The 12,028-nt window shown below is 37.2% G+C and overlaps 1 protein-coding gene across 2 annotated transcripts; it reads right to left on the reverse strand.

Annotated features, from left to right (window-relative positions):
* Positions 1–680: 680 nt before the first annotated feature.
* LOC121864611 (transmembrane protein 134-like) lies at positions 681–10,214 on the reverse strand. Of its 2 annotated transcripts, none has more exons than XM_042363711.1 (3): positions 9,851–10,214; positions 5,056–5,203; positions 681–2,363 (listed from the first exon to the last, which is right to left on the reverse strand). In XM_042363711.1, the coding sequence occupies exons 1-3, from the start codon at positions 9,989–9,991 to the stop codon at positions 2,185–2,187; spliced, it is 468 nt and encodes a 155-aa protein (XP_042219645.1). In that variant the 5' UTR covers positions 9,992–10,214; the 3' UTR covers positions 681–2,184. The 2 variants fall into 2 exon arrangements, with proteins under 2 accessions (XP_042219645.1, XP_042219636.1); XM_042363702.1 differs by having other exon boundaries at positions 9,746–10,211.
* Positions 10,215–12,028: the final 1,814 nt, after the last annotated feature.

The following is a 12,028-nucleotide window of genomic DNA, read 5'->3' on the forward strand; positions in this document are numbered from 1 at the left end:
TACAAAATTCCTAGTACATAACAGATTTGACATTTCAAATATCACATAGGCATCTGCAGAAACAGTGACATGTCCAAACTCTCGATACACAACGTGAGAATCATTAAATACTGAACAACAAGCAAATGCATCTTAATGGTAAAAATATAAATAAATTACCAACTTCACCTAAAAATGCCGAACAAAAATAAATATTGTGCCTTAACCTCAAACTATCAATTCCTTCTTCTTATTACTATACTATTGTACAGTATTATAATCTGTCATATAATTCCTTCAGAACCATTATAAACATGGGCCTAAACCCTGGTTTTATCTTGTCAAGTAATCATCATGTTACAGAATGGACACAAATTTTTGGTTTCAAACAACAAAGCATTGCAGTAGAGAAATTTCATTACAACTACTAAGCAGGTAAAAAAAATATATATCAATAAATTACTACAAATTATGACCCAAAGATGATGGAGATTAATAAATTATTCCTCCCTCAAGTTTCAACCCCTAATACTGTACAGTACTAAGACTGGTTCAAACTACAGTACTTAATTATAGTGTATTTTATCCCAGCTGAGAAGAGATGGCCCACCCCCTCCTCAAAAGTTACAGCTGATTGGCTGTTGCAAATCTGTCCAATTTCATTTTGAAGTAATGATGTATTTCTTAATGAGTTTATTCATAATCGTTGGGATGACCGTTTCTGACGAGAAAGATACGTATTTAGCTAAATTATATACATTCATTAATTCAAACATTGTGCAAAAACTAACATTTTAAAAGATCAGAATCACATTGAAATATTGCACGGCCCCTGAAAGTTGGTGGATGAGTGTGACAGACTGAGGGGGGGAGAGAAGCTTGGCAGCTCGAGCCGTCAGCAGAGGCGGGAAATATGAAGTTGTTCGCAATCTTATTTCCCACTTCTGCTGATGGCCACGTAATATTTCAATGTGATTCTGATCTTTTAAAATGTTAGTTTTTCATAATGTAGTATTACTGATAGGTAATTTGTCTTAGTATGCCTCATTGTGGGTAAAAATAAATACAGTATATATTAAATGCGTCCTCAGAAAGCGTGAATTTGTGACCACAGTTTAATAGTTAATTCATGCATAAGATTTCTGATAAACTTCCCATGTACTCATGATTGAAATAATGACTGTATGTATCTTTATAGAATTTAGCTAAATATCTTTCTCGTCAGAAACGGTCATCCCAACGATTATGAATAAACTCATTAAGAAATACATCATTACTTCAAAACGAAATCGGACAGATTTGCAACAGCCAATCAGCTGTAACTCTTGAGGAGGGGGCGGGGCATCTATTCTCAGCTGGGAAAAAACACAAAATACAATCATCCCCTTGCAATAAACTAAAGGAAGGCACAATATCGTTTCACAGTTCTGAGAAACTTTTAAATGCAAGCATGAGTGTTCCTACTACAGACAATTATCTCCAGTATATATTCTATTCATTATCTCAATTATTGACTATTTAATTATTAGTGTTACCAGGTTGTACTCTTAAAAAAGTTGATAGAAACAGATATTACTTATGCCATAATTGTTGCATTTTTAACAAGTAGTCATGTACAGTATTAATTAAATTAATAATATTTGTGAACCATGAAGACAAATTTGGCTCTAATTGTGACCATGATAAGTGCTATTAATGAGATGTCTTTACATTTAAAATTACCTATATAAGTATTGCTGCCTATATGATTGATATGCAGATGTCAATTATAAGATACATAATACCATATATGATCAATAATGTATCAAACGTCCTGTACAGTATGAGTATATATTACTCTTTGTGCTTAAATACATTGATTAAAAACACATGCAGAGCACTGACTTATCAGAAAGTGCTACCTCATAAAAATAATTAATTATGATGCATTGCCACCACAAACAAAAACTGTGGCTTCCAGATATCAAAGACAAAATAGTTTAGAGTTCAGTAAAAAAAATTCATAGCTATACAGTACAATACTAACTTAAGTCATAAATATGACTACATCTGAAAGCAGCAATTGTTAAACCATTCTCTACTTTTTTCAGTGATGGAATTACCATATAAAATGTCCTTGTCACTTGTATTATAATATAAATGAAGCCTTAGTTTTATGAAAGGCAGACAGAACTTACCAACTCCACCCCTACCTTCAACAGAGGATCAATTGAAAAGTGGAAGGTTGTAAAAATCATAGCCACGTCTACCCCATACTGCGAGTAAGACATAAACTACGTGGTAGGCGCCAGGGATGAAGCATATGAGGCCAGCAATGATGAAAACTGGACCAGAGAGACTCTCAAGTGGGACTGCTTCTACAACAATACCAGTAATGAGCAAAACTGCAAAGAAAAATAATCTAATAAACAGGAATAAAAAATGAAAGATTGAGCCACACAAACAGTATACAGTGCAATATCTTTTAAATATGGTACTCAGCTCAACCTCTCAAGTACTACAGTAGTTATAATATTTTCATGATGTACTGAGAACCTACCAAACTACCATATAAATGTAATGTACCAGCTGTTTAGTTTCTCCCTTAAAATATATACAGTACATGTACAGTAATTATATGAGTTCATCTGTTTCATCAACTCTGATGCCTGGATAATGTACTGTGTACACTGCCCCCCTTGCTTAACACAGGGTTGTTCAACACGGATTCACTCGAACGCATTTTTTTATTACTACCACGATTCACACGCCACGGGACTAAAATTTGCCTTAACGTGGGTTGAGCCGAGCTAACACAGGGAAAATTCAGCCAAAAACAGTCAGGTAGTAATGTTTTGTGCGGGACAGCGGTCGAGCCCATTACGGTCCACAGGTAGCATCCCTAGCATGCCAGTGGTCAAGGCCATTACAGTCCACAGATAGCATAGTAAACCTTACCCCTTACAGGGTTTTAGGCCAAAAACATTTTTCTCTCAGAATCTTTATTTAATGTGTCTAATGTGTAAGTACATCTAGAATAACGTGGAAACTCCAAAAAGTGACCTTGAAAAACCATAGGCAGCAAGTAATTAGCATTAGAAAAGTAATTAAACATTTTTAGATGTCATTTGGACAAGTAATTATACAGATATGCATATTCCCTTAGGACAATTATTTCTTTTACTTGTAGTGTGCGTGCGTGCGAGCGTGCGTGTGTGTGTGTGTGTGTACACACACAAAACACATACAAATAAATGATAATGGGAAAATCCTCTCACAAATAATCAAAAACAAATTTATTAAAAATATGACAGTCTACCCTCAAGTCTACTCCGTGCTTTAAAACTACCTGCAGACATTCTTGGGTACATCCAGGGTGTCATCCACAAAATAAAAATCCGCGAATTATCCGGGCGTACTGTATGCTATCAATCATAAACATTACATTCAGAATGAGTTTGCAAATATTTATACACTTTTTTATCTCAAAAAAATCACAGTGCAAAGGCCAAATTTGAAAACTATAAATGAAAGTTTTAAAGAATTCATTTAAGTACAGTCGGAGAGAGAGAGAGAGAGAGATGGGTAGTAGCAACTTGGCTCCCCTGGACCCATATAATACATGATCTGAGCATATTAGAATCAGAGGGTCAGAGCACAACCATAAACAGAGGCAGTCACCAGATTTCTGAGCAGTGGCAACTTGGCTCCCTTATAATCAGGATCTGAAATGTGTGCAGCCCTGTAAGAAAGCTTATTATCACCACTTTTTCCAGTGTATAATAGTTCACATTCCTATAATTTATTCATCTTAATCTATTTCATAATATATTCCTATAATAATAATCAACTTTTCGGAAACGTTCGGTTATTTCAGATTAATTCCGAATTAAAATTGATTAATTCTTTTTTTTTTAAATACAGGTATATGAAATATGCCAAAATCCAAATTATAACAATCCAAATTAACGAGGGTACAGTATATTTATTATTTAATGCTTATTTGTCATGTTCAAGTTAGACACTCTTACAACTAGAGAAAAGTCAGTCCAACCACTCTGTCAGAATGGTTTCTCCGTGAATCAGTCAATCAAGAGGAATACTGTGAAGATTAATCACATAATTTCAGGTAGATAAACATAACTTTTGGCATTTTTTTTATTCAGTAACTGTACTGTACATGCAAACAGAATCCTACATACAGAATGTGCAAAGCAAATCAAAATCATTGAGGTCTAAAAAAGAAAATGAATGTTAAAATTTCTTCGTTATGGTTATTTTATGGTTACTATTTTTAAACTCGTAATTTTGGGTAGATAAACATTACTTTCTTCATATTTTCATTTATTCAGTTACATGTACTGTCCGTGCAATCCTACACAGAGAATGTAAATATTTCCTCGTGCGCCACCGAGATTAACCGCAAGTTATGTTATGGTTGTTTTTCAACTCGTAATTTCAAGTTGATAAACTTAACTTTTTTCATATTTAATTCATACAGTTACATGCACGCATAATCCAACATACAGAATGAGCAAAAAAATGCAAAAAAATAATCATCATTAGGTCAAAACATTAAATGATTAAACATTGCTTTATGTGCCAGCAGGAAGTGGAGCATTGCTATGGGAAGTCCCCAGGTGGACTAGGCTGATACACTGAGCTTTGACTCAGCATGACTCAGTCAGTGTCTGCAAATTGCTGTGGTGTTAAACATTCTGGAAATTATTACATGGATAATGCCAGTGCCTCCACCTCCATAACATCCGGTTTAGTGAATATGGTAGATGTACTGTAGGTGTATTAGTGCGCTACTTTACAGCTCTACGATGTCTTTGAACTTTGGTTTTGGAGTGTTTTTGGCGTAAGGGGGAAGGACTCTTTGGGGTCCACCTGATGCATCCCCTCTCTCCCCGTTACAATGGGTTTGCTCTACACGGCATTTTCTGGGAACGCAATCTCCGTGTTATGTGAGGGGGCAGTGTGGGTGGGTGGGTGGGTGTGTGGTATCTTACAGTATATAACAACACATTCTCCAACAATTACACATACTGTATATAACTTGCCTACAAAGAAAAGACCATTCCTCAAACTAACTTATTCCCATAATGAGAAGGGTGAAGGCTCCAGCCACTATTCTCCACTTTTCGCGGACTTTTGGATGAAGAAACCACCATCGTGGAGACTCTGAGAAGCTGCTGCTGCTGTCACCAGGTATGAGTGAGTCACTATCTCGAGATATTGCCTGTAAGGGATAGGCAAAAAGTTTTATGCATACTGTATTATCTTCAGTGACTTACGATCTTTGTGTCTAGGTAAACTATTTATCTTGTTAAGACTTATTTACTGTACATATGAGTCCCACTGCCAAACAGACTGAAAATTATTTTCACACTACTGTACAAGGAAATCAAAGATGCCTGGATAAAATACTTCAATTGACTACAGAATGAGGAGTACAAATGGGACAGGGGCACCCTAGGAGCTGCCTGCAGATGCAGTAAAGGAACCATGCCCAAGGAATAAAAAAGAATGGGTGAAGAAAGTGACTGATATAAAGAAGAATAGAAAAGTGGCTGTAAGCTCTAGAATAGTTGCAGAAATGCTGAGAGCATCAGAGAGAGTTGATGGTGACTGAATTTTCTAATGCAATCCTGGTGGAATGTACAGTTCCACTTTCTTAAACATAAATGTAGGAAGCTCACTCAGGAAAAGTTCCATATAAAAATACCTTTTCATACACATGGGACATTCTAAATTTCAGTGATGAAAATAATGTTAGTTTGGTTAATACTGGAAGACAATACAGTAGTACAAATATTGCTACATTATATGATTTATTATTAAAGTACTGTAATAGAGCACGGACTTGAGGGTAGACTGTCACATTTTTAATAAATTTGTTTCTGATTATTTGTGAGAGGATTTTCCAATTACTGGGGTATTATTTATTTGTATGTGTTTTGTGTGTGTGTGTGTCTACACATACACAATACTACAGGTTAAAGAAATAATTGTCCTAAGGGCAAACACATAAAAGAAATATATATTTCTTCGTACAGTACACAAGTAAAAATGTACCCCCGCTCCGCAAATGTTATTCGCGGATTTGGCGATTCACGGCCATTTTGAGAACCTAATCCCCAAGGAAATTCTTTTTGGCCAAAAAACATAATACAGTACAAGCACATACTGTATATGAATGAATATAAACAGTTTTAAATACATACAATGATTCATTCATGATGCAACATAACAATAAATGCACACAATTTAATTTAACTCACCAGAAATGATGTTGAGTGCAGCATGAGGCCGTGAGGTTGTGTGATCAGAGTTATTGAAAGTTACCTCCTTAAAACATCAAGTTTAATGTCCAACGTACCTCCTTTATGGGTTAGTTTAACACCAGTGCTTTCATTTGAACTTGATGGCCGTTTTCCACTACAGAATAAATGTGATTAGGTTAGGTTAGGGATTCTCAACTTAATAGTCACTTGGTAAAACATAAGGCCATATTTCAGGATGGATGAAAATGTCCTTTTTCTTGTATAACTTTGCCCTTCTCTTGAATAGGGCTAACAAGAGCACTGCAGTGTTTAAAGGACAGCGATACACTTCGTTCACGGCTTTTCACATTTCCCGCGTCTTCTCACTCCGTGTTGTTGTGTCAGCTGACTCACTGTACGCCATCCATCAGCCATCCCAGTGTGGCTAACACCCTGTGAAATATAACCTTCAAAACAAACCTCATAAACATCAGAGAATAATCATTTTTACATCCCATAGATATCCTCTTAAAAGTTATATGTTTGTTTGGTCATAAGATGAGATTTCTTTTTTTAGAAGTGGTTACATTTTTTGGGTGTTAGAAAGAAATATTATCAGGGTACTCAATGCCTGGGTTGCAGTAACAGTGGGGCCATCCAGACAATTTGAAAATGTTGGTAGCCCTGTCCCATTCATCGGGATCTCGACTCAACATATTGCCCGAAGCACGTTCTTGAGTGACCTCACCCCACACTCACGTATGGTGCCCGATGAAAAGACTCACCATCGGCCCATGGTCCAGTTGTCGGTTAGGTTAGGTTTTTTCAGACTAATACCAGGAGGAGTTGATAGAACTGGAAAAAAACTTAGTGGAAACATTATTTACAATCTCTTATATAGATAAATTAAAATGAGAATGCAGATAACCTAATAGAACTTGACCTAACCAGTCTAACCTAAAGTAACCTACCTAACCCTACCACATATAACAGAAAAATCATTTAAAACATACCTAACAACACTGAATGTATTCTTGTGTCCATTTATCTATTAAATAGATTGTAACTAACGTTTCTACAAAGTTTTGTCCAATTCTATCAATTCCGTCTGGTTTCAGTTAAAAAAAAAAATACCTAACCAGCAATTGGATAAATATCTACAGCATAAAGTTCAAAAGCACCTCAGAGAACATTACAGTACTCAGTCAAGTGTCCATTCCTGGAACTAGTGAATGCCAGCCTAACTAGAGGTCACAGCCTCAGGGTGAAGAAACCACAAGATCAGAAAATGGTAATCTTGGAGCACTGTTCATTTTTTCCACAGATGTTCTTATCATTACAGTAAGTATTTTAAAAGAAGCAACATTTACTAGAACCCAATAGAACTTAAACTAACCAACCAAAGGAACCTACCTAACCTCACCTAACTTCCTAGCCAGAGGGCTCCACCCCCTGAACCCCCTGCCATATTGAACAGAATGTACTGTACTTATTTTAATATATCGTACCAATGAACGCAACTTTCTCGGAGCTGCATGGCGTAATTTTACATTTTTTGTGGACGTGAGAGCACGCTTGAACCAAAAGGGTCAGTTGTTGCATGGAAACAAACAAAGAGCAGATGACAACACGTGCCAACAACGGCAGATTTGGGAGGCTAAAATTGTCGTTTCAGTCATGCACCTATTTGGAAGCAGGTCAGAATCATTCAAAACACATCAAAAACCATTGGAAAAACTAAATTTCAACCTTACCTAACCCAACCTAACTTAACCTAAACTTAAAATCCTAAAATTTGCTGCATGACCGAAACGATAGTAATACCATTTTTGGAGGAATATTTGGGGTAAATAATTTCTTTGTGTACAAAGGACACAGAAACATCATTTTAGTGTCATATGATCAGTTTTTCAGTGTTTTACCCAGCTATTTCCCTCATCCTTTATGTCTACCCATTACAGGTGATTTATGATGGTAGATACAGAAAGCTAAAAAAATATATATACAGTAAGTCCTCGTATCATGGCGGCCCACTTAACGTTGTTTCGGTACTATGTCGCTAATCTTTAGATGCCCAAAACTCGTTTAATGATCCGGTGACTCAGTACAACGTCGTTTTGCGTCGTCACAGACTACTTTTTACGGCACACAGCCTCTCTTGGCGTGCTACCTCTCATTCACGGAACGTCACAGTTTCCCCAAGCGACGGCAAGCCAGTCTCTGTTAGACTTCCACAGCGTTCATGCGTAACTCCCGGATTTTATCTATTTCTTATGGGGAAAATTGATCCGCTTCACGTTGTCTCGCTTAACGTCGCATTTTCAGGAACGTAACTCCGACGTAAAGCGAGGACTTACTGTGTGTGTGTGTGTGCGTATATATATATATATATATATATATATATATATATATATATATATATATATATATATATATATATATATATATATATATATATATATATATATATATATATATATATATATATAATTAAAATAAAAAGTTCTCGAATTGCTTTTATTACTTTCTAACATCCAAAGAACAAGTGGAAAAATTAACGAAACTGAACAACTCCTGGTGTTAGCAGTCTGCTCCAGTAATACCCAGAAAAGTGTCAGAGTAAACTTTTAAGAGTGAGAGCTAAGATGTGTTGACGACACCAAGTATGAGCTCAAATAATTTAAGACCAGACATGACTAACACTAGTGCAGGTTCAGTAAATATTCTGGAGCCAGTACATGCCCAGGGGTCCGACTAATTACCCAAATGTAGCCGCAATGAAGTCAAATGATGGTCCTACAAGAATAAATCGGACTGCCAATCACTTCTCGACTGGTATTTGGTGTCACGAAGTAAAAAAAATTGGTAAACTTAATTTAATCTGAGTTAATAGATCGAGTGCATGTACCTAACCTAACCTAACCTCGACTAGTATTTGGTGTCATGAAGTAAAAAAAATTGGTAAACTTAATTTAATCTGAGTTAATAGATCGAGTGCGTGTACCTAACCTAACCTAACCTCGACTGGTATTTGGTGTCACGAAGTAAAAAAAATTGGTAAACTTAATTTAATCTGAGTTAATAGATCGAGTGCATGTACCTAACCTAACCTAACCTCGACTAGTATTTGGTGTCATGAAGTAAAAAAAATTGGTAAACTTAATTTAATCTGAGTTAATAGATCGAGTGCGTGTACCTAACCTAACCTAACACAACTCAGATTAAATTAAGTTTACCAATTTTTTTGTGACTTTATGACACCAAATACTAGTCGAGAAGTGATTGGCAGTCCGATTTATTCATGTAGGACCATTATTTGACTTAATTGCGGCTACATTTGGGTAATTAGTCTTACTGCATCCTGCAACACATACAATAACTGACTGCCCAAGAGGCTGACCTGTGGTGAAGAGGATCAAGTAAAACAGACAAACTTTCTCAAGTTGTTGGTTAACATGCTCTATTATCTTCCAGTATTAACCTAGTTTTAAATATTACTTAGATATAGTTTAACTTACATCTACATCAGGTATAGTAAGGAGTCCTTTTACGCCGCTGGCCGCACCTACTCCAGCAAGAGGATCTTCAACTCTCACTGTTACATCTTCATTTCCTATACTTACATCTCGAGCTTTAGGTTTCAGTGGTGAACGTTCATTTGTGGCTCCATAAATACGTATAGCATCGTCTGCATCTTCCTCAAATGCATCTTCTATGGTAAATTTGGGCTGGTTTCTGCTTTGTTTACTAGCCATACTTAACATGGTTGTCGCCAGTGAACAGCTAACACTTCCAGCCAACTTGTTACCGTCAGATGCAATAATATTGTTAATGTAGCACTAACAAACTGATAAAATATTAAAGTGATACAGTACACATTTAATGCGTAATTATGCATAGGTTGACGTAAAATTATTTAAATGCCAAATGCCGCCAGTGACGGTCACATATGAATCACGTTGCTCGCCTGTAATGGACAACTGACCCATCAGAGCAGAGCCCACTCACGGTAAAATATCCACTGCCGATTCAATTTATTTACTTTTCTCCTTTCTTTTCTTTCTTATTTTTTATTCTTTCTATCTTCTTTATTCCTTTGTTTTTTTCTTTCATTGTTACATTTCTTTTATATACTTCTCTTCTCTAGTTATATTCTGATCTAGGGCTTACCTGGGAAACCCCTTGTTAATTTACAATTTTCAATACTCAATGGTAACTGCCACCACCCAGGTTTTTCTATCAGAACATACTTTACAATATTACATAGGGGGGTTGTTGGTGGTACTGTTGTGGGGTAAGAGATGTTTGGTTCACACTCAGGATGGAATGGAGAAAGGAAACTCACAATGTGCTCTCTATATACATGTTGTATTGGATGTACAATGCAGCTTGGTGCTGGGAAGGCAGCATGGTTACAAGCGTGATGTAGAGAGAGCTGGTTGGTGAGGATGCTCAGAGGAGGACCAGCTTGTGGGTCGCCATGCTCTCCGGCGGGAGCGAGGACCGCCAGGCAGGCGGAGGAGGAGGAGGTGTTGCTAGCTGGTTGGTGGAGGTAGAAAGAGGCAGGTCACCATGAGGTCAGGCCTTAAATAGCGGGGTTTGGCGTGGCTTAATAGTTGACCCCCGCTCCGTGATGTATGGCGGCGCTGGTGGACCTAGACCACGAGGCATGCACTGGGGAATTGGTGGGGTCGGCTACTCAGCGACAAACAGCGTTTGTAGGGGAGAAATCCACTACACTGTAGCTTACTGTATGTGGCCAGTTGTCAATTCTCTTAGTACATAAGAACATAAGAATGGAGGAAACTGCAGCGGGCCTATTGGCCCATACTGGGCAGTCCCGTTTACACCCAACCCCTATTGCTCAAGTAAGCATCCAACCTATGTTTGAAGCTATTCAGCGTATTCGAGTTAAAGGTGATATTTGGTAACTTGTTCCATTCATTCACTACTCTGTTTCCAAACCAGTGTTTACCTATTTCACGCCTAAATCTAAATTTTTCTAATTTAAAACCATTGTTACGAGTTCGCTCCTGGTTGGATAGTTTGAGTACCTTTGTAATGTCCCCTTTGTTTAGCCCTGCCTTCCACTTATACACCCCTCTCTCCTCTCAACGCCTCTCAAGGAGTGCAAATTAAGATGCTTTAACCTGTCTCTATACTCAAGGTTCCTAATGCCCGGATTAGTCTTGTCATTCTCCTCTGAATTCTTTCCAAGGATTCTATATCCATTCTGTAATACGGTGACCAGAACTGAACTGCGTAATCCAGGTGTGGTCTCACAAGAGCAAGATACAGTTTTAGGATGACCTCGCTAGACTTGTAACTAACACTCCTTTGTATGAACCCAAGTACTTTATTAGCCTTGTTACGAGCAAAAACACATTGTTTACTTGGCTTAAGGTTCCTACTTATCATTACTCCTAAATCTCTCTCGCAGTCGGATTTCTCTATGGCATCGTTGTTCATCTGGTATCTGGTTTCCCTGTTTACATCTCCTATACTGAGTACTTTACATTTGTCCACGTTGAATTTCATCTGCCATTTTTCAGACCATTCGAAAAATTTGTTTAGATCTTCCTGTAGTTTTGCCGAGTCCTCGTCAGATTTAATAACACGTCCTATTTTAGTGTCATCAGCAAATTTACTTATGTTGCTGTCTATGGCGATATCTATGTCGTTTATGTATATAATAAATAATACTGGTCCAAGTACTGAGCCTTGGGGAACTCCACTTGGGACGTTGCTCCAATGGGACTTAGTGCCATTAATGCTCACTCGCTGTTTCCTGTCCTGTAACC

This window comes from Homarus americanus, unplaced genomic scaffold (assembly GCF_018991925.1).
Source record: "Homarus americanus isolate GMGI-L3 unplaced genomic scaffold, GMGI_Hamer_2.0 scaffold59578, whole genome shotgun sequence".
NCBI classification, from domain to species: domain Eukaryota; kingdom Metazoa; phylum Arthropoda; class Malacostraca; order Decapoda; family Nephropidae; genus Homarus; species Homarus americanus.